The sequence below is a fragment of the Pterocles gutturalis genome, unplaced genomic scaffold, assembly GCF_000699245.1.
Source record: "Pterocles gutturalis isolate BGI_N339 unplaced genomic scaffold, ASM69924v1 scaffold29590, whole genome shotgun sequence".
NCBI classification, from domain to species: Eukaryota; Metazoa; Chordata; class Aves; order Pterocliformes; family Pteroclidae; genus Pterocles; species Pterocles gutturalis.
The window spans coordinates 51,810-74,786 of NW_010144360.1; the positions used below are offsets into that span (position 1 = coordinate 51,810).

Below are 22,977 nucleotides of genomic sequence, written 5' to 3' on the forward strand. Positions count from 1 at the left end.
GAGCGGGGCTTTAGCCCTGCACGCACTGGACATCCTGTCCAGGATTTGCACAGGTCTCGGTCAGAAGCCAGCTGAAGCAGTGTGAGGCAGAGCATACTGTTGTCAGATAACTGGGGGTGGTTTGACCTGGGCAAGGAGGGGGGACACCACACTGGGGAATGGGGGAACACTACTGTTGGATCGTGGTGGGAGATGGGAAGAGCATAATCTGTGCACTCATCCTACTGTGATCTCTGGCCTCCGGCTCCACTGTCTCACATTCAGCAACCATGTGAATTACTTGAAAAGTAAAAAGTTTGTTTCTTAGCTTCCCTTTTTTTTTTTTTTTTTTTTTTTTTTCATTTGTTTTTTTTTTTTTTTCTTCTCATGTGTTGGTATTTCTAAAGCATCAAGGCTGTGTTTTTCCTGCCAGTCCTTGCTTGTGTTTAGGGAGGGGTTTGGCAGGCACCACAGGGATTTTCCAGCACTTGGACTCTTTTCAAAGGCTTCTTTTCCATCTGTGTTGTTTATCCATTTCCTTCATTTTTTGCTCAGAGCACAATTAAAGATTCCTGATGTAGTTCCTAAGGCAGAGACTTCTAGCTGTTGGTTTGCTGTCAGTCAGAGACTTGGAGACACGACCAGCGACCATTCAGGCTACACTTTTCATTGTAAAGCCAGGAATGCACCAAAAGTCTGCCCTTCTGGTTCCAGTTAAGATCATTCCCAGTTATGATGAGTAGCTTAGAGGTGTCGGTGCAGCAGGCAGAAGTCCCAGTTCGCGGTAAGGCTAACGGGTTACAAGCGCTGCTTTTGAGGAAACCTATGAGTTGATCTTCCCAGGGCTTTCAGCAGTATTAGAGAAAGTAACATTTGTGACACAATTATACAATGATTTCAAAGAACGCCTTTGTATTTGAACCAACAGTACACTGGAAACCCTCATCAGTCTCTTTCTTCCCTGTCATCTCAACCAGTTTACATTAAAATCCTGGTGTACACATCTAAAAGATCTCATTCACTAGGATGTACTTAAGTGCTGGGGGAAAAAAAAAAAAAAAGAAAAAAAAAGGATGCCTCATTGTTTTCAAGTATCTGTTTTTACCTTAAATAATGCTGCTTTTATTTATTTATTCTGCAGGTTCCTGAAACAAAGCAACCTGCGGTGCCCAAGATCGAATCCCCAGAGGGATACTATGAAGAGGCTGAGCCGTATGATGTCTCTGTAAATGGTATATCACAGCTAATTCTCTGGGGGATTTCAGATGGAAACTGGAGGACTCGAGGTTTATGAGAATGAGTAAAAAGTGCAGACATTTCTTACAGCTTGTGTGACAGATTTTTTTTCTGGTGCTGGTCGTGCTTGATATTACACCTGTAATGGTAGTTAGAAAGAAAAGGCTAATGATACTCAAAGTTTTAATAAGTAGTATGCCTGAGTTAACATAACATCACTGTAAAATATTATAAACGATTGTGGGTTCTCTTTGTCTTGATGGTTTTCTGGAAGACAGGCTGTAGTCAAATGCAGGTTTCTATTGAGGAGTGAGTGAGTGGTGAAGCTGTGGTGGCTTGTGTTCATGTCCTAGTGCTCTAATCGTCCCTTTGGGGCTCAAAATCCCTGACTCTGTTGGTCTGCTAGACGTGATAACCATTTTTATAATTGCCTATTTATTCAGCTCTGTCTCTTGTGGCAGTTTAACCATCTGTAAACGTGATTAGAAAGCCACGCTTCATGTGAGGGGACAGTGTGTGGGTTCCCTCTTTTCACACTCACTCGCTGCCTGGGCTGGCACCTCCCAGCAATGTCCTCAACAGTGCCACCAATACCTGTCACCCATGGGCCCCCCACCCCTTCAGGAGGACACTGCTGCACACAGGCTGAGCTCCCAGATTCTCACTTTTTAAGGTGGATCCTTCTTTTGGTGAACACCCTTCATGAGAGATTTATCTTCCTCTGATAACAGCTGATCTTGTCATCACTGTATAATCCATTTAAGCCCAAATGAGAGATTCTATCGCTCTGCTGCAGCAGCAGATCTCTGCCCATCAGCCTGGACTGCAGCAGAGCGGGTGCAATGATGAATGTTGCGTGGGGCAGAGCTGAGCAGGGAGAGTCGAGGCAAGCAGAGGAGTGAGAGTTCAGGATAAAAGATTTGGATCTAAACCCTTGGCTGTTCAACTGGAGCTGTGTATAAGAGAAGCTGGGTCCTGTCCAGCCCCGGTGTGCACCACTGGGCTTTGAAGCTCCCTGGCAGGGATGCACCAGTGACGCCACTGCTTGAAGCAGCCGGGGGTTGATGTGTCCGAACAGCCCTTGCTGCGTGTGTGCGCCTTGCACACCCAGACATCTCGTAGCTCAGTGTAGGTCGTTGTTCTCATGACGGCCTAGCATTTACAATGCTAAACAAAAAAGGGAGACATAGAGAGATCTTTGCCCAGAGAAGCTGTGGATGCCCCATCCCTGGAGGGGTTCAAGGCCAGGCTGGATGAGGCTTTGAGCAACCTGGGCTAGTGGGAGGTGTCCCTGCCCATGGCAGGGGGGTGGAACTCAATGATCTTTAAAGGTCCCTTCCAACCCAAACCATTCTATGTTTCTGTGATTGTTTCCCTGACCCATCCTGTTTTGGCTGCAACCACGCCACAGCAGTGAACATGATGATGACACCCAGCTGAATGACAAAAGTGCAGGCTCATCATGGCCAGGGTGAAATGTGCCATTTGGTGCAGAGGAGAGGCTCCCTCCGCTCTGCCATGTGCAGTTAGGTGCCAGCTCAGTTTCGCAGAAAGGCTCGGGGTTGTTTGGCTGAGAGCAGGGCTGTGATATTTGGGCGCAGTGGGGTGAAGCCCTCCTGCAGGAGAGTTTCCTCCCCACAGGGAGTTTCCAGTTGCCTGCTCTGTAAGATAAATGGACTATTTTTTTCCCTGATGCACATTAGGAAAGAGGATAATGTGCTAAGAGCCATGGCATGTAAAGACATACCCCGGGATTAGCTGGAGCTTGCCTGTGGATCGGTGTGCTGGGGAAGCCCAGGTTACGGTATCCAGGCAGCTCCATGAACTCCCGTTGCGCTCAGAGCTTGGCTGGCAGGAGCGATAAGCACACACCCAGCTCAAACCTCTGCTTTTCCTTGGTAACCTGCTGCTCAAAGATGCAAATACACCCACCACCCACTGAAATTCAGGCCAGTCAGATGCTTAAGGAAGTGAGAGATCAGAGCCCTGCAAGCATAGTCGAAAAAAGAGAGAAAAGGCCCTTACGATGGGAGCACTGTCAAAATGGGGCACTCTGTGACTGTTAGGAATAGCTGTTTGACCGGCGATTTCGGTGTTGTAGCAAGCGATATCACAGGCTTAAGTGGAGATAGGAGCCTGTGCAGTGAGCAGGGGTGGGATGTGCAAGTCCAGGCAGTCCCTCGCCGCTGAGGTGCATGGTGCCTTTGCCTCCCATGACTGTTTTGGGGGCTTGGGAGGGGGTGAAGCAGGGCATGCTGTGCAGAGAGTAGGTCAGGCAGCGATGCTGGGATGCTGCTGGTGCTTCGATTTGCCTCAAGAGATCAGGCTTCAAAACCTATGGTATCAGGGGCAAACCTGCAGGTCTTGGTCCTCCCCATTGGTTCAACGAGTGCAAAACTGGTCTCCCCATCCCTTTTTCCTCCCCTCACCTTATCAGATGGGCATAGTACCCTGTACCTGTCCTGTGTGGAGTGATGCTCATTGCTAGCAGCTGCCTCGAGACCTTGCGACTGCTGCTGCTAAAGGGCAGTCTGGACGTGCTTGGGTTTGCCCTGGCCAGAGATGCAGAACGTGATGGCAGTAGCCCCCAAGCCCCCTGTGCTCACCCCCCACAAGCTGGGTAGGGAAGGGGCTGGCAATCAGGGAGCTGCTGGTCGTGTTTCTGACAGAGTTACAGCACGAGCCTTGGGAGACACCTATGCGTCTCCAAACAAATGGGTGTAGTGAAATCAAACAAAAATAGGAACATCACTAAAATTAGTGGATGCACTGCCAAGAAAGGACATCCAAGCAAGTCTCCAGACAGGCTGAGGAGATAGAGGATTTGTGCAGCATCAGAGGTGGGACTGAGAGGCACTGTATGTGACAAACCGTGGGTGAATTAATTGAAATGAAGCAGGCAGGCGAGTCTGCTGGGTCTGGGGGTCCCTCTTTCATCAGCAGGATTCCTGTCCCTCCACTGGGGACGCCTCTGCCTTTCATTTTACACCTTCAGCAAATGCTGCTGCTTCCCTTTCCTCCTGGGCTGAAATGTGTTAAACCATTATCGTCCTCGGCTGCGTTTGCATAATTGTAGGGTGTGATAAGAAACAGAGTGAAAACATGAGGGACAACATGACTGCCAACCGAGCAATAATTATTCCGGCTGAAACAGCTCATCTGCCCTGGCTGATTTTAATTACAATGATGATGATTCTGTTTTAAAGGCCTTGTTCGAGGGAGCGAGTTGCAAACGTTGTCCCTGTTTGAAGTCTCACTGTACAGCGTGCTCGAGGGGATGGGCAGCCTCACCGCCAAGGGGGGAGCGCGGGGCTGAGCCAGGACTGATGCCCTTGTTCTTTGCATTTGCTTATCTGTGTCTTTCTCTCTTTGTCTCCCTTTCTCTTTCCTTTTGACTGTGCAGGTCTTTTTGGTAGGCTTGCTGCGGCTGGACCCAGGCCAGGGTTGCAGGTTACTGAGGGCGTTATTTACGCCACAATAACGATGGGTATGGCATGCTTTCCAAACCTGAAGTGCCCTTTTTTTAATTAAAAAAAAAAAAAAAAAGCAAACCCCCCATTTTTAGCAAAGATGATCAGGTGTCTGCCCCTGGCATTACCCATTTACCTGCATGGAGGGTAACCACCTCTCCCCTCTCTCTCCCCATGCTGGTATACGGAAGGTGGCATTTTTTGTGCTTTCCCCATGCTCTAGACAACAATGAAGAGAACTTCCCTAGGCTTTATTCCCCTGGTTCTGGCAGCTGATGTGGAGCTGATATGTGGTAACGCTGGCTGTATTGACAAGTAGCTGTTCAGTTGTAGGTTCTAGGTGCTGTAGGTGCTCTGCTTGGGCAGAGGAAGCTCTGGTGTAGGGGATGGTTGGAGTTTCCTGTAGTACAGTATTGAGTTAGCTCCTTGGAAAGACAAAACAGGAAAGCAGAGGTGGATTAGATAAAGACATCCATGAAAGTGGCTGCCACTGATGTCACCTCAATGAGAGGATAAAGCTGTGCTCTTAGCTGAAACTGCCGGTAGGTGGAAATGGAGACCTTGTACTGAAGTGACTGAGCTGTATGACTTGGGATTGAGTGAGCTCTGGTAGTAATGACAGTGTTGTCTCAAGTCGCCCAAGCAGGGTTTGTCCCAGTTTGACAACTACACAGCCTGGAAAATGCCTTTCCATCATGAGGCTGTAGCAGTGTCACCAGGCCAGCACCGGCTGCAGCTCTTCAGGTAAAGAGCTTATCTCATGAGGCACTTGTGGTTGTGGTTGATGGACAGAAGAGCAGCCAGCGCTCTCACCAAGAGCACGGAAGAAAAGTGCTATTCCCCAGGAGAAAGGTGGCAGCCTGAGACCTAACGCCTATGTGAGGGGCACCAGAGACACCCAAAAGGAGCCAGAGAGGCAGTTAGCCATAGCCCCATGTTGGTAAGGAGGAAGATTTAGAAGATGAGGTTCCCTTAGGCATCCTTGCTGCTGCATAAGGAAGGGTCCCGAGCAGTGCAGAGGTTCAGCTTCTCGGTATTTCTAGGGATGAGAAACCTCAGCACTTTTACTCCACCTGAATTTCTGGCCAGGGTGCCTATGGACAAAATCAGCATAGTGATAATGGTGGTTTTTTCCCATAAAAGGTGGACAGTCCAATATGTTGAGGGTATGGAGATGGTGAGCCAGCAGTGTGCTGTCAGCACCGTTCAGAGACTTTGAAAGGGAGTATTTGCTTTTTAGTAAGTTTGTTTAGTTGGTGCAGCTTTGATCACTTGAGGGATGTTATAGAGTGAGATTTCACTGGGGTAAGGCTGTAGCTTTGTTACTGCATCTCAGTTCCTTTTGTTTAAAAAAAAAAAACCTCAAGAAATGTTCTTCAGTGAAGCTCATAATGGTTTTTTTCCTCTTTTCCGGCTGCTTTTCCTTTTTTTATTTTGCACCAATCTGATAATGTTATTTTTATGTGGATATTAAGATTTGATGAGAATCAAAATTAGATTAAATTCTGCTGAGAGAAACTGAACGATATTCCTCCATGCTGTTTGGTAGGACAAGAATGCAAAACGCTACACATATGCTGATCAAATCTTGCCATCTTTCTATGTGAGCTTGCCTTGTGAATAGGAGCCATACTGTAAATGCCAGCAGAGCACCAGAAATTCCCCTGCAGTCAGTGGGAATATTTTGTTTTGATGGGTCTGCTACCAATGACCAGCTGTTCCTATCAGCTGAAAACTCCAATAACCTACAGTACATTAGAGCTAGGTATGGAAAATCCCAACTCATCCTAATAACGTAGCAATCCATTTAAGGATGAACATAAAAAATGTGATTACTGTTATTGACAGCTGCCATTTATGACTAATTTTTGCTGCTGCGACAGTGTATTACTTCAAAGCCCCTTGCTGTCCCTTAGATGCTGAGAAGAGAGAGACCTGTTAGCCCAGAGAGGGAAAGTGGAATGACGTCTCAAATACAATAGATCATTGCTTCCTGCATGGCCTTGCAAATACTATTTTTACTTCTGACATTCAGAGGACAAGGGCTGATTGTTGCATTTAAGAATCATGAGTGTTTGGCTTGAAGTGAAAAATACAAAAGGCATCTTTGGGGGGGGAGGGGGGAAGGCAGCAAACATCAGAAATGTCTAAGGGAATGTTCTCAAATTTGTGGTCAACTGAGAAGTGTCTTTTGAGTGTTTGCTAACGAGACTATTAGGCACAAAACACTGCAATAAGATTAATATTGGACTAGGAAGAAAAAATTATCTATGAGGGTTATTTTCCTTTTGATTATCTTCCTGTATGAGAGCCTCAAAAGACACATTCCTACGCTGGGAGCTTTTGCATGTGTGAGCATGGCTGAGGCAAGCAATAGGCCCAGAGTTGTCCTAGGAATGTATTTAATAGTAAAGCTTTGCTTTTGTTATAGAAGATGGTGAAGCCATTAGTAGCTCCTATGAATCTTATGATGAAGAAGAGAGCAGCAAAGGCAAGTCAGCAACTCACCAGTGGCCATCCACGGAAGCCACCATTGAGCTGATGAAGGATGCCCGCATCTGCGCATTCCTGTGGAGAAAGAAGTGGCTGGGACAGTGGGCAAAACAGCTCTGTGTTATCAAGGACACCAGGTTGCTGGTGGGTAGATCCTCCACTCTCTGCCTAAAACAACCTATTTTCATGAGCTGGGGAGGGAAGTAGCATCTCAGGCCACGTTAACTAGCTGGCAAAACAAAGTACCTCTAGAAGTAATGCTTCAAAAACTATGCCCCATATATTTGGGGTTCTCGTTCCATTTTCAAAAGGGACATGGACGTTGGACTGCTGAGGGGGACACAAGGGCACATCTGTGGCCAAAATCCCCAACTCCCAAAATACTAGAAATGGTGTTTGTGGAAATTTTCCAAGGTGGTGAAGCAGAAGGGCTGCTTATCCCACTGGCTGACCACATACTTGACCCTCTAACAGTGTCTGTGAGAGGTATTTCAGACTATATGTGCATGTACATAGATGTATGTATGTGTGTCTCTGTACACATAGAGATGTCCTTTGTGTAGTCCTTGTAGGTGTGTCAGCCTTATAGGACCTATAGGACCTTCTTGTGTTCAGTGCACTTAATGCATGTGGTTGTGCTGAGCCACTTCTATGGGTGAGTTCACGCCAGCGGGCAAGAGGGACGGCTCCTCTTCAGCCTCTTACCTCCTCTCCCATCTTCCCTCCAGTGCTACAAGAGCTCCAAAGACCACAACCCTCAGCTTGACGTGAATTTGCTGGGCTGCACTGTCATTCACAAGGAAAAGCAAGTGAGGAAGAAGGAGCACAAGCTGAAGATCATCCCCATGAATGCCGACGTCATCGTGCTGGGGCTGCAGAGCAAAGACCAGGCAGAGCAGTGGCTCAGGGTCAGTGGTGCCTTTGGGCTTGCCCTGCTTCTATCTTGGCTTTGCTGAGAGCCCGTATCTTCTCTCAGTCCTGTCCTTGTGTGTTTTGGCTGCCTTCCTCACTGCAAGCCCGTATACAAATACACACTTCATTTTCATGTCCCGGGATAGCATCTTGCAGCTCCCTCCTGCCTTCTGCATGCAGGAAGCCAGTCACCAGCAGGAGGGATGTCTGGGGTGGGTGTCCACAATGAATTGGCTGAGGATGGGGAGATGTGGCCCTTTCCCTGAGACAGCAGCAGCAGAAGAAGCCTGGGGTGGAAGCAGGGCTATGCAGCTCCTTTGCTGGCAGCCTCCCCCCCGCTGACTCGCATCCAGCAATTTCTGCTGGCTGCCTGCTGCAACACCAGGAAAGTCCCCGGGGTCGCAGGGAGCGAAAACCATGGGTCTCCCAGGCTGCTGTGGTTTTGCCTGTCCTGGGTGGGAGAAGTCCTGATTCCGTTACTGCAGCTCTCTTACAAGCTGTGGCTTCTCCTCTGCACAGGTAATCCAGGAGACCAGCGGTCTGCTGTGTGAAGGAGGCAGCGAAGGCAACCAGTACATCCCAGATTCGCAGCGTCTCAGTTACCCGAAGGTACACCTTTGTCTCTGCACTTAGGCTTTTCCACCCTGTTCCTTTAATAAATAATACTTATAGGTGAAGTAATTTTGTCTGAGCAAAGACTGATATGAACAAAACCCAGACACCTCTTCTGCTGAAAAGGAGTGTTATTGGAACAATCTTAATTTCCCTTTGCAATTTTATTGCCACATCTTTCCTCCAAAACTGACTCAGCATTGGGCTAACAGGGTAGCAGCACTATCTCATCCAACACAGCAGCTGTGCTCGCCAAGAACTTTGGAAGGGACACAGACCCCTGGATGCCAGGGTTTGGGCCGGTCTCTAGTCTAGGTTTAGGTGATGTTCCCAGGGGAAACCTTCTAAGTCTCATGATGCATGTTTTGGGCAGCTGGCCATCTTCTCTACCCATGCCCTCCTAAGGGGACTGGCAAATCTCCCCCCCCAGACAGGCTGCAGGGCAGGAGGCCATAGGGTTGACACCAGTGGTACCACCACATCACCTTAGAAGCGAGCCCAGCCCGGGCAGTTTGTGTGTCAGGTCTGCCCATGCCGGGCTCAGAAACAACGGGGAGGGCACAGTGTGAGTGGGTGGGTGGGGATGTCTGTGTGAAAGCATCTGCTATGGACCTTGTAATTTAGGAGGGGGAGGAAAGGCGCTTGTGACAGGTTCTGGCTGGAGGAACGGGTCACGTGCATCTGCAGAACTTGTGTCTGGTGCTTGTTGACAGGTGGAGGTATCTGAGAGGTACTCTGCAGCCTCTGAGAGCGGGAGCAGCACCGACGGCCACCCAGAGACTGCTGAGATAAAAGATGGTAAAACTTCACCCTGGGAATGAGGCGGAAACTGGGCCATTGATCCTGTGTGCAGCGAGGCTTTCTGTAGCCTTTCCTGCCACTGCCACCCCAAACTGACCTGCTGTGGGGTGAAACCTGCATGTGAATTCCCTGCCTGTGAATTGGATTTCAGTGCTTTTTTTTTGCCCATAATGAAGTGACAGGTGAATGCTGGGATTTCTCAGCAGTTAAGAGTTAGGATAGGGCTTGAGAAACCTGGTGTGATACCTGCTGTACCACACAGATCCTGCATGACTCTGGGCAAGTCACTTTGGAACAGTTTGAGATGTCACAAATGCAACCCAAGTGACTTTCCTCAGAGATGTCTGCAGAGAAACTGGGTGTACCTGTGTGAAATGCTGAGCTGTCTCCAATGGGAGACTTACACCCTAACACTAGGGGACCCAACTCTAGGCTTTAAGCTCCATTCTCCATCTCTAAGATGGGGCAGATAAGTACATTATAAGAGGAGATGCGCTGTTGGAAGGGTGGTGGGACTCATGACTTGAAGGCAGTAAATATTTATGGGTAATGCTTTTTAATTCAGTTTTTGTAGTGTAAGAAAGTGAAGGGCGGTTGGCACCTGCCCAGCACAACCTGTGCAAACAGCCTTCCCCCAGCTCCAGCAGCCACTGGTGTTTGGTCAGCATTAACCCAGCCTTAAAGCAATATAAAGTATCTTGGGCACACCACTTCACTGACATGACTTGTGCCGCTTGCTCATCATATCTCCCTGGGCTTTGGACTATTACAGCCTGTCCCTGAGTCGCAGGTTTGTCCTCTGCAAGCGATGCATGTGCCGCAGCATTGCTGGGTGCAGGATGGCAGCACAGGTGGCTTTGGGGCAGGACACCCAGCTGGTGCAAGTTGGGAAAACCATACATATATATTTTTCTTTTTGTTTTCTGGTAGTTAAGAAGAAGGGCACAACTGGCCTGAAACTGAGTAACCTCATGAACCTTGGGAGGAAAAAATCCAGCTCCTTGGATAGCCCAGAGAGATCCTTGGAGACTTCCAGTAAGTGGCAGCGTGAACTCCCTTGCAGGGACTTATCTCAGGGCTGGGTCAGCTGGAATTCACCAGTTGGGACCAGCTTTGTCCAACCACGTGCAGCCAGCTTGCTGCTCCAAACTTCACCTAAATTTCAAGAATCTCATTTTGAACAGATTTTTACCCTTTTCACCCTGTTTTGTATGGGTAGGATAGCTTGTCTTTGTGCTTCTGCTCTTCGTCCTTGCCTGGGGCTTTGTGTTGTGCGGTGATCTCAGAACTTACTCATCAGCCATCCCCATGCACACAGATGAGTTTGGATTCCCTCTCCCTGTGGGATGGAAAATATGCCTAAGTAACCTGTGCTTGCTTGCAGGTTACCTGAACGTGCTAGTGAACAGCCAGTGGAAGTCCCGCTGGTGTCAGATAAAAGATGGTCACCTCCATTTCTACCAGGACAAGAACCGAAGCAAACTGGCTCAGCAACCCCTGAGTTTGGCAGGTTGTGAAGTTATCCCAGAGCCAAGCCCTGATCATCTCTATTCCTTCCGCATCCTGCACAATGGAGAAGAACGGGTCATTCTGGAGGTAAGGTGTATATCTCCAAGCAAGCTCTGCTTTAAGTCATCATGTCAGGTGTCATAGTAAGCCTAATGCCAGTGAGGTCCTCCACAGAAACCCTCAGTCCAGCCAAACAGAACCTGAAGCGTGGGACTTTGCTTCATCTGCCTGTGGTCACCTAGAAGGTGTCCCACCTAGCTGGTAATCCAGGCTGCGTCTGATGCCGGTGCCTCCAGAGGACCATTCAGCCTTCATCTTAGGCACTCATCTTAGGATGGGATGAAGGGTCCTCTGGAGGTGCCCATCTCTCTCCACTGACTATAGGATAACCTTCGATGACTAAGTTATACAGTTTTCATTTCAGATGGTTAATGTTAGATGAGAGGAATGCCACTTTAGGGATGTAAGTCTGTAGTTAGGAGGAACAAAGAACTTCATCTTCTGGAAATAGAGAGTCCCAAAGCCATGGGTCATGCATCCTGAGTAAACTGATCACAGATCCACCCCTGAAAGTGCAAGTGAATTCGTCTCCATCTGTTACTTTCCTTTGCCTACATCCAGAACTGTTTATCCCTAATCTTAGTTCTCTCTGACGACAGCGTGATTATAGTAGGAGGTGGACAATGTGAGCAATTTCCTGTATTTTTCCAGTGGGTGGAATATTTATAGCTAAACAACCGACTTGGAGGGCCTGCCATGAAGTTTGAAGGTGTTTTTGTTTAGCTTCTGATTCAGGGTATGTCTGTGTCTAAGAAATTTTGCCTAATTACAGATGTGAAGAAGAGGTGCTGGGAAAATTTACATTTTGTGAATGGAAGAATCTGTATTTTTTTGGGATGTCAGACTCGATGTACAGACTGGCTGGTTGGCAGGCTTCCCAGGGACTGAAGTCTCTGCTAAATAAAATAGATTGAAAGCTCAAAATATACTTTCCCGTTTGGGATTCACTTGCCCTGAATTTTATTATGTGCTTACTGCTCTAACTCCTCAAATCAAAGCAAAAGATGGCTGCATCAGCCCACTTCTTGCTTCAGGTAGAAATCCTCCACTACCAGAAAGAGCAGGCGGCGATTTGCTAGAGCTGACTTTGTGGCACCGTATTTAACTCCTCGTTTTGCAAAATATCAGACTGTTCATTGCAGCTGAGAATTTTGTACTGACCATGCAAAAGCGAGGGGCTCTCTTTGATGTTCTCTGACCCCACTTTAAGCTCTTCTCTTCCCCTCTCCCCTGTGCAGACAGCCCTGGAAGGGGTTTGGGCTCTGGCACCAGGAACTTGCAGGCTCTCAGGTCGGCGTTTGGCAATCCCATTGCTGCGCTCTGCTGGTGCAAAATAAAACCCGCACACTTTCCTCGCCAAAGCTGGCTCCTAACAGCATCTGCAGCCCCAAAGGCTTCTTTTACTCTTGTAGGCAGCTGAGCTAATCACCACTGAAAGAAAAATGCAAACTGGCTAGAAATTTTAGGAAGGAGTTAAGCAAAGAGCTGCATTCATATATCTTCCAAATTTGCAAATCAGTCCACAGAGCAGCACTTCTTCTAATGCAGCCTAAGGTTTAATATAAATACCCAGCCATTCATCTTTCTCCTTGGAATCCCAGAGGACTGCCAGTATAGCTCTCTCCCAACATAAGCCTTGGGAGTGCAGCGAAACTGCAGTTGCAACCTGTAGTATGTGTCTGATCACCTCATAGGCAAAGTCCTCGGAGGAAATGGGCCACTGGCTGGGCCTCCTCTTGTCGGAGTCAGGTTCAAAAACAGACCCGGAGGAATTTACCTACGATTACGTGGATGCTGACCGGGTTTCCTGCATTGTGAGCGCTGCAAAGAACTCCTTCTTGTAAGTTCGCGGTAACGCGTGGGGCTGGTGGAGGGGACATAAGTAAGTGGGAGCGGGGTCCCTCTGCTTACGGGAGGTTGGCTGCCATGGGAAGAGGTGGTAAATTTGTGGCTGTAGCTCAGCTGCTCTCTTTGGAAGCTCAGTGCGGGACAGGAGAGTGTTTTTCTTTGTCCCACCATGATGCATCTAACCTGAGCTGCAGCTTGCCATGGGGCTAGGGGCATGTGCCCAGGTGGCCTTTGCACCAGCAGGGTAGTGGGGTGGGCTGGGGGGTACAGGACCGTGGGCACCCACACTGGTTGATGCTGCTTAATGGGCAACACGAGCAGTGATCCCAGTGCATGGCTCCATCTTCTCATCGCTGCGTGACCCTGCCCAGACCCCTGGACTGCTGCATTCAGATGCCCCAAAATTTAGCACAGTGTGGCCATGCAGTGAGACTGATCCCTCCTGATGGGATGTCCTGCTGCCTGGTCACAGCTTAATGCAGAGGAAGTACTCCGAGCCCAACGCCTACATCGACAACCTGCCCAAGGGCCGGCTGCCGCAGGAGGAGCTGTACGACGATGTGGATCTGCCAGACCCGCCTGCGGTAAGGCACCCGGTGCTGCAGGCAGCTGCCCTGCTGCAGCGAGCTCTGCGGAGACCACGGGCAGACATCTGGCAAGGGGGAATCTCCAGCAGTGAAGGGAGAGGGTTTTCACACCCCAGCAAAGGGGAATCCCAGCCCCTGGGGAAATCCAGGCTTCTGCAACAGGGCAGAAGTGGGTGCTCGAGAGGAGTCACTAAGGAATGGGAGAGAGGTTTCCAGGAGGTGCTGTAGGGATCCTCAGGCAGCTGGGATAAAATCCCAGTTTGTATCAGCAAACAGCATGGATTGTTTGGTAATAGATAATGGATTGTTTGGAGCCCGGTCTATCAAAATTCCTTTTGAAGCCTGTGGAGAGCAAGTTATGTGTGCGAGGACAAGAAAGATGGGCCATGCTGGGGATGAGACTGTTATCCTGGGGAAGGCAAAGAATCTGGCAAGGGTTGCTAGAGGTACAGCAGTGTGAGATCCTTGCACAGGGCTGCTGCTACCATGGAAAGACCTATAGAAAGAGGGCAGGAGGGGCCTTTCCTTCAGTACACCAAAAAGCCCTCTATGCAATGACTTAAAGGAACTAAAACCCCATTCTCTAAGGTTCACATAAAATACTTGAGACTGCCCAAGATGCTGCTGCTTTGCAGTGAGATGTTTCCTGTACTTCTGGCTGCAGCAGATGGTCGCTTTTCATGGAAACATTCTCCTTTTGCAGGAAGAAGTACCCAAAAGTGAGAACAAAGTGGAGGGAGACCAAGACAGAGTGTACCTGGATCTCACCCCAGTGAAATCTTTTCTACACTGTGCTAGCAAGAAGTCGTGCCAGGCTTCACCCCTCAGCTCACCGACTTTGGAAAGGGCTGCCAACAAGGCTGCAGCAGAGAACACAGCCGAGATAGTCCTCCAGCCCAAGGAAGCTGAGCCCTGCAGCAAGGCGATGGACACCTCAGAGCAGGTACAGTCCTGAACTGAACTGGCAGGGCCAGGCTTAATCAGCAAGCCAGTCCCCCCCCACCACATCACCCCACTTAATTTCCCCCCTAGAAACACCCAGAGAAGCTGGAGCCTGACGAGGTGCCACTGCGGATGCCCGCCGGCAAAATCCAGGCGCAGCAGCAGAACATCGCCTTCCCCCAGCTGGCCCCCGAGCTGCCAGCAGGCACGGTGACGGCGGGCACAGTGACAGCGAGCAGTCCCCAGCTCCTGCCCGCACACCGGCCCAAGCTGCCGCTGCCGGGTGAGTGGGCTGCACCCCTGGGTGCGGGCTCCTGCAGGGGCTCAAGAAGAGATGCTGCTCCAGGGGTGAGTTTTGCCCTGGGGTTCAGCTTGCCCCTGCTATACAGTAGCTTTGCAGTGCTCAAGGGGCTGCTGCGTCTCTTGGTTGGTGACTTTCCAGATCCTCATTTTTTTTTGTCTCCAAGCACCTGAAAAGGTTTTCCCTTGTGCTTTTTCCCTGTCTGAGCTTGTCTGGGGGGGTTGTGTTTCTAGCAGCAGCAGTGGAAACCAAGCTGGGCAAGAACAGGACAGAGGCAGAGGTGAAGCGGTTTACAGAGGAGAAGGAGCGGCTGGAGAAGGAGAAGGATGAAATCCGTGCTCAGCTCACCCAGCTGCGCAAGGAGAGGCGGGAGCTGAAGGAAATGCTTGCGGGCAGCACAGGTAGAGCGGGGAAGAGGTGATGCATAGAAATGAGCCAAGGTGGGACCACAGGGAAGGAGAGGGTGATGAACTTAGTCCACCTGGGACCACGAGGGGCTTGGCACCTCCAGCAGGGAGAAGACTGGTTCTCTGAGACAAATCATGTAGCCCAAATCACACGAGAGCAAGAGCTCACTTTGTCTTGGTCCCTTTGGGGCAAGATATAAGGAAAAGGTACAGGAGTAATAGATGCTCCAGTACCTGCCCCCCTCACGAGCTTCCCGAGTGCCCTGCAGCCCCCCAGAGCTGTGTGCTGAGGAGGGGCAGTGCAGAGCTCCCACCAGTGCCTGGGCCCACCCCAGCTCTGCACATGGCCCCCAGGAACTAGCCCGCACCAAGCAATTCCTCGCTTCCCAGACAAGGTGCTGGAGCAGAGGCTGAAGGAGATAGAAGAAGAGTGCAAACGGAAGGAGAGCCAGAGGGTGGACCTGGAGCTGAGCCTGGTGGAGGTGAAGGAGAACCTGAAGAAGGCAGAGTCTGGCCCTGTGACTCTGGGCACTGCTGTGGACACCACGCACCTGGAGAACGCAGCCCCCCGGGTACGTGGGGGGCACCCCTGGGAGGGACAGCAGCTTTCCAGCAGCCAGGCAGTCACACTGTCTCAGCCTGCTTAGTAACATAATAACAACAATATTATATATGGAATCTTATATAAATTACAGATGCTATTTATACACTAATACATTATTATATATAATATGCATAAAATAATGTAATCAGATAACAACAACAATGTGGAGGTGAAAGTGGGCTGGGGCTCAGGAGAGCAGCTGTATTTCCCTCTGGGACCTTGAGCAACATCCTCCATGGCTGTGCAGGTCTGGGCCCAGCTCCTTCTGCGCCCAGCTGAGCCAAGGGGTGCTTTTGGGGGTTGAGATTTAGGCATCTAAATTCCTTCCTGTGAACTTGGTTGCCACAACATTGAGATGGTCAGTGCCTGAGCCCTGCTCCATCCCTCTGCTCAACACCCAAACACACCACACATGCACATCCTGGTGGTGTTTCAAAATTCGCGTGTCACTGAAAACCACATCTCAGTGCATGGGGGATGTGACTGCTGAGCTTTTCTAGGAGATGGTGGGAAAAGGCAGCAATCTCTCTCAGTAGCCTGAAGTCATCACAATTTCTATTATTTTTATTGTAGGTTCAGGTAAAAACTGCCAGTCCAGCAAACAGCACAGAGAACTCACCAGTCAATTCAGCAACGGCTTTAAAAAACCGGCCTTTATCCGTCATGGTGACAGGGAAAGGAACAGTCCTACAGAAAGCTAAGGTAACGCACTGATTGGGGCAGAAGAAAAATCCACCTGGGAGAGCCGCTGCTTCTCCCTCCCAGCCGTGGAGCAGACTGGCTGTGATGGGATGGGGCTGGGGGATGGGGGGGGCGGGTCTCACATCTTGGTCTGGGAAGCACCCCTGACCAAGCACCACTGGTTTTCCCCTGGTCTTCTCACCTGAGCTTGCACTGGCTGCGATTTAAATGAATAAATGTGTGTATTGCTTATAACAGAGAGACATCCCTCACCCATCCTGTGGCCAAAACCAGTCAGGTGCCAGGTGATGGGGTTAATCCTGTGCACACTACAGCTACTGTGGCTTGCCAGAGTTGCCTTTTGACTAATTTGCCTTTATTCTTTGGCAGGAATGGGAGAAGAAGGGAGCCAGTTAGAACCACATTTTTCAGAGATGGACTAAAGATTGGAGTGGCCATGCATGGCCAAGGGGATTTAATCATTTGTAGGTGGAGGTTGGGTGTGTAACACAACCACATACCAACCGCCTCCTGCACATCGCGCCAACTGCTCAGACTCAGCAATGGAGTCAACAGCTGCCAATACGAATTATCCCAAATCATCTTTCTCTTTCCAGACAAGTCCCAATCACGTAGCTAAAACAGTAACAACCAGTGGCAATCCTTGCATCAAATTCCTAACCCAGTTGATGTAAACAAGAATGTTACTGTACATAGGGGTGTTTTGTGTATCTCTACTCTGAAGGTTTATCAGTGAGTTATTAAGGTTTCTATATTAGTGACAGTAGTGGGTTCAGAAGGGGCCCCCGCTATTCTTTATACTCTGGTGGTTTTTAACCGGTTGCAGCAAGTTGCAGCCAACTCAAGTCTCACCTGTCTTGCTGCCCATCATCACTCAGCTGCAGACATCCAGCCTTCAGTCCAGGACAACACCCACACCTGAGCAATGCTCAAGACATGAATGAGGAGCACACAGCAGCCTGTCCAGGGGATTTTTAATCAGTGTCCCCATGCATCCCAACATGTAGTTACTCTGACCAGCCTGCTGCAGATTTGTGAGACTATCGAGAAGAGACCCTTGTTCACCTTCTCGTGCTGTAAGCTGTGCTATGCAATGGTGGCAAAGAAGATCTGCCAAGCACATTCAGTTAATTTTCTTGAAGATCCTGATCTGCTTCAGCTGAGGAGTTTGTTCTGAAACAAACAAACAAAAAAAATCATATTGGAATGCTTTTTAACTATTTATCAAAGGCCCAGGGCTGCTCAATCTGTTGGACAGGGAAGCTGGATCCCAATGCACTCTAAAGGGGTTGCCCTTTCCAAGGGGAGGGGAAGTAAAGCCATCCCCATGGTCCTGGCCCAGCTGTGAGCACCACTTTGCTGATGCTCTCTGGTCCCCACAGAGCCACAGCAGCACAAGCCAACCCCCAGCTGTACAATCTGCTGCAGACATCCCCATGCAAAATGGGCCCCTTTACAGGGGCAGGGCTCCGTGTCCCTGGTGGGCTGCTGGCCATCTCGGTGCTGTCACCCTTATTTCCAAATAATTAAACTTAATATAGCCTTTGGGCCCTGGTAGTGTTGCCCACAAAGCTCACCCCTCTCTGCCCCAGCCAAGCCTTCTAATGAAAGATGTTGGACATTTGGGACTGCTAAACTTAGAGACATTGAAATTTGAAGGGGGGGTGTCAGCAATCCATGCACCCTCTGCTCCCTGTAACCTGCTGTCATGTCTGATGGCCTGGAGACACCTCTGATAGTCCTTCAGCCCTGGAGCCCTATCAATAACAGGGTTGACTGTGTGGGGGCTGCAGCTGTTTTCCAACCTTGCAAAGCCCAAGCAGCACCGGTACCCTGGCTATTCCTGGGGTCCTGCAGCTACAGTGATGGGCAGCACACAGAGCCAAGGTAAACACAAGACAGGCAAAATGGACTTTCCCAACATTTGAAAGCCTTTAACAAGCCTAAGGACACCTCTAAAGGGATGCTCCTTCTTCACACAAAGGCCCAACAGTTGGAGGGGGTATGAGCAAGGATGTGCTGCTGAGGGGCTCTGGGCTGGTTCACCACCTCCACAGGGCTGGGGAGTAGCAAAGCCCTTGGTCAGGGCATCCTGGAGGCAAGAAAGGTACCCTTGCTCCATTTGCTGTGGTGGTTTGGTTTTTGTTGGTTTTTTTTGTTTGTTGGTTTTTTTTTTCTCTTACTTTTAAAGTCCCTGCTGCAGTGCAGGGACTTTAAAATTTGTTAGTCCCAGGGCCCCAGGAGGAGTTAATCAACCCCAGCTGTCAGGCTTGTCCCTGTGCAAGGTTTACACGTAGGAAAAACTCATGCAAATAAACCACTGAACCTTCTGGTTCTGGAGCCTGGGGACTTTCCTCTCCAAACCACAGGGAGGCCATGAACACTATGAAGCTTTTGTTTTGCCCCATCATGAGCTGGCAGGAGACCCTCTCTACACCCTAAATATATATGTAGTACCATGTCCTCACCATGCACCCTGCTGTCATCCTCCAGAAGTTGTCCAGACATTTCACAGTGGTACTGCGACAGCGATGGATGAGAACAGCTCTGCTTTCTGCACCACAGCCCCGACAACTTCAGTGGTCCTCCAGGGATATCTCTATCAGGGGATGGTGAACATAGGCAGGTCCTGAGTGACATGAATTCCCAGTACAAGAAACGTTAAAACAATGTCTCCGTCTCCCCATTGTTCTCCTAACTCAAGGCATTTCCTTTGTTGTAACTGTGACCTATAAAGTGGCGCTTTAGAGGATTTTATAATAAAATGTTATGTTACCAGTGTTTTTTTCTGTGTAAAGAGATTTGTCCCTGCTCTAACTTTCCAGCAGATTTCATGCACATCAAATCCCCAACACTGTTAGTTACGATGAAGTTCCTTATCTATGCAGTCTGTAACTGCAATGGACTATATCTTAAATAATTTACTTCTCTATAACGACTGCAACATCAACCAAAACTTTTTCAGGCAGCTAACCCACTGAAAACAGCAATAGCCCAGACAACTTTGCATGAATGCGTGTAACAGATTCCTGCCTGTCTCTCAGTCACACAGTCCTCTTGCACAAAACCAGCAGAGGAAAAAAAACCAAAACGCATCCACTACCTTCCTCTGGCCACTAGATAGCAACTGTGTGCAAGGCTTAGTGCCTGCTTGCAGTCACCGAAGGGAAAAAACAGGATGGGGTTGCACTGCAAAGGAAGGGAAGTAGTTGAGGCCAGTCTTTACAGAACAGACACCAGACACGTTTGTGAAATAGCTTTTGGTGGCTGCACCACTACTAGCTCCCCTCCCGCAGTTGTTGCTGGTTTTGTGAGCTGAAGGGGCAGCAGCAGTTGCTCTACTCCTTCCTCAGCAGCACTGCCCTTTACCTATAGCCAACTGTGTTACAACATCTCGGTATGGGCTCCAGCTGCCCCCAGCACACCTCTGCCTTTCAATCCCCATGGAGCATCCTGGTAGTAGACACAGCTGCCAGGGGTCATGGCTGCACCCAGACTGAAAGGCTTGCTCACCCAAGCACCCCAAAACCTCAAAACAGTACAGGCACCAAACACATGTGCTCATCACAAACAGGCATGATTTTGCTTGCTGAGGGAAAGTTAAGACTAAAGGGGGTGAAATTCAAGGCACTTACTTAAATCCCAGTTTCTTAAAGGAGAAACAGGCTCTCTCCTGAAGTTGGCACATGGCCCACAACCAGCCAAGGCTCATCCAGCAATTACACAGAGTGGGAGTAATTCTCAGCTCTACCAGCAACAGCCCAGCCACCTAAGGACGACCTGGCACAGACAGCATGCTCTGCGCTTCCTTGATGCCAGACAGGATTAGCACTGGCTTTGTAGGGACCCCACCTCCTCGGCGGCTGTGCCAGGCTCAAACATTGACCCAGACTTAAGGGTAGGAGCTCCCATCGGGTAAATTCTCATTAAGTATTTCTGACTGAATCAAAGCAAGTCTGTGAGAATGAATTTAATAAGGCACCATGTCAGAGACCCAAGTCACTTACTATTTTTTTGATTAAAATTTGCAGGAGAAAGGGCCTAGAAATTAGCCAGGACCTTCAACGCAAATTTTTAAAAAGAAAAAACAAAACACAACAGCTCCAACAACTGCTCAGCAATGTCTTGCTTGCCCATGGGATCAACAGGTCCCATATATCCTGATCCTATTATCAGATCAGCTTTTCCCATCTCCTCCCAATGCCCCAACGCCCCCTTACCTCGCAAAGCACTTTGTCCCTTACAGAAGGACAGCTGGTGGGTGCTGCTGCCGCCAGAGCACATCTGAGCAACCATCCAAGGCTTCAGCGGTCAGTCACATTTAGGAGGAAAGTCACAGTTGCAGCACACGTAGATCTCTGACACTTGGGGATCCCTGGGGCATTCTGGGCACTGAGACCTCAGCCAGATGTACCCCAAGGCTAAGGGCTGGGGTTTAGGATCCAGCTTTCCTGAAACTCCTCCATGAGTTTCCCATCTTTTATACCACCTCCACTTGAGAAACTGATGCACCGGGCTGGAAGTATCCCATCCCACATTAAAAATGTTGTTTCCAGCATGAGATTTCAGTATGAAGTTCCTGAACCACACAGAGAGGTTTGTCTATCTGTGCTTAAAACCAGCAGGATGGTACAAATGCAGGGTTTCCCCCAACTCAGGACCCAGGCAAGCATCCTTTGTATTAGTGAAGCACATGCACTCAAAAATGTACTTAATTGTTACGTAATAAAATAAAAAGAACTTACAAACAAAGATGACATCCAAACCACATTTGACACAAGGCAAAGTGCTCAGCAGCACCGTACAAACCATCCTGCAGGCAACAGAGATACAAGAAAAAGGCTTTACACACCTGTATGAGGCTAGGAAAGCACATCCCAGCTCCAGAGCTGTGTGCCAGACAAGGTAAATATGCTTCAGTTTGAGAGGGAAGACTGATCCTGCAGATGACAAATGCCTGTGAGGAGTAAACCAACGATGCTGTTAGACAAACTATAGCAGAAACCACCAGGGAACTGCAAACCCAATGACATAATGGGGCAACAAGGGGGAGAAGTGGCAGTCTCGCTGCCCCTTCACACAACGGAGGACGGTTGGTCAGGAAGGCTGGGGAGAGCTTTCAGAGCAGTCTAGCTGGAACCCAGCCAGTTCCATGGATGCTTCTGCACTATAAAATACAAACCACATCTTCAGATATCAGCCGTGAGTCTGATCTAGCCCATTCTGCCTACAAGAGATGACTGACAGGTTTACAGCAGCAGCTTAGCTACAGCCATGCTGAAGTACCATCAATAGATTAGTTTCTCTTTCAATCCCAAATGTCAGCCCTTCAACTAAGCCTCTGTTCTGCTGTGCCTTAGGACACAGGCGACCTACTGAAGTGGCAGTGAAAAGGAAGAGGAAATTCCTTCTCCTACTCTGGTTTCTTTCTCCTTGCTGGTTTCTCCCACAAGGTACGACAGCACTGCCCCTGTCTCAGTGCCAGCTTTCATCCCTGAGAGTGCTTTAGACCATTCTTTTGACAACGAACCTGTGGAGTAATTTGTGTCTCTCTGTACAGATAATGCTACTATTAAAACATGAGGCCAGGACATCCGGGTGAAGAGATTTTTCTTTTTCTGGGAACAATAGATGCTATTTTCACAGGCGCTGGCAGTCTCTGCCTCAGCCCTGTCCGCAGATGCTTCTGCTCTCTGAAGGTGATGGACACCATGGGAAAGGCAGCAGAGAATAACCCGACAGTGTGAACCACAGGCCCTGGGGAAGCAATTACATAAATTTTAGAGCTTGGTGGACAAATTGATCTAGTGATCCAGTGAGACTGATGCTCTGAAGGATGCAGGCACATGGCCAAACTGTCTTTGGAGACACATGTGAATCACCACAGCCCACCAGCTTGTGCTGCAGAGACCATGGCTGCCTGTGGGAAGCCATTCAGGACATTGACATCCAGGTCAGACTGGCTGGCAGGTAAGAGTCAGGCTGGGAGGGGAGGAATGTAGTTAAACCTAAAAGAAGACAGACCAAGGTCCAAAGACCAGCAGGATGGTATAAACCATGGCTCGGTCCAGAGCCTACAACAGAACAGACCTTTGTTTGCAGATGGTTGGAGGATTGCCCTCACCTGGCATGTTTGCAGCAGAGGTAACTGGATTTGACCTGGGTCAAATCTAGGAGAAAAATAGCCAACATGCTTACTGAAGACAGCAACATGCACTGACTGTCACAACTCGGCTTTGGAGCTGCATAAACCATTGAAATCTCTTGCAAAACCAATCCTTTTCAAACCTCTCCTTATCAAAAATACGTGGCTACAAAATGCCCATGAAGCTAAACCATACTCAATCATTCCAAATAAATTCAGGAAGGAAAGCAGCATGAACAACTTACAAAACAGAATAGAGGCTCATAAACAGTGTCCTTCCTCTTATTTGCCTTCCTACATGTAACAAGCCATTCACTCCAGCACCTGGCTGCTAGTGCATAATCTACATTATCCCCCTTCCGCACGAGC

At 49.1% G+C, this 22,977-nt stretch overlaps 1 protein-coding gene across 1 annotated transcript in view; it reads left to right on the forward strand.

Moving 5' to 3' along the window:
* The window catches only part of AFAP1L2 (actin filament associated protein 1-like 2), a gene marked incomplete at its 5' end in the record, with an annotated part of 25,714 nt that extends 8,516 nt beyond the window's left edge, over positions 1-17,198 (forward strand). Inside the window, 15 exons of the mRNA XM_010085080.1 lie at positions 1,121-1,211; positions 7,117-7,322; positions 7,907-8,086; positions 8,610-8,699; positions 9,416-9,500; positions 10,434-10,538; positions 10,888-11,099; positions 12,767-12,912; positions 13,393-13,504; positions 14,211-14,450; positions 14,540-14,732; positions 14,990-15,151; positions 15,548-15,729; positions 16,335-16,463; positions 16,833-17,198. Coding sequence (XP_010083382.1) covers positions 1,121-1,211; positions 7,117-7,322; positions 7,907-8,086; positions 8,610-8,699; positions 9,416-9,500; positions 10,434-10,538; positions 10,888-11,099; positions 12,767-12,912; positions 13,393-13,504; positions 14,211-14,450; positions 14,540-14,732; positions 14,990-15,151; positions 15,548-15,729; positions 16,335-16,463; positions 16,833-16,859 — 2,160 coding nt within the window. The remainder of the gene's footprint in view (positions 1-1,120; positions 1,212-7,116; positions 7,323-7,906; positions 8,087-8,609; positions 8,700-9,415; positions 9,501-10,433; positions 10,539-10,887; positions 11,100-12,766; positions 12,913-13,392; positions 13,505-14,210; positions 14,451-14,539; positions 14,733-14,989; positions 15,152-15,547; positions 15,730-16,334; positions 16,464-16,832) is intronic.
* Between the last annotated feature and the right edge of the window lie 5,779 nt (positions 17,199-22,977).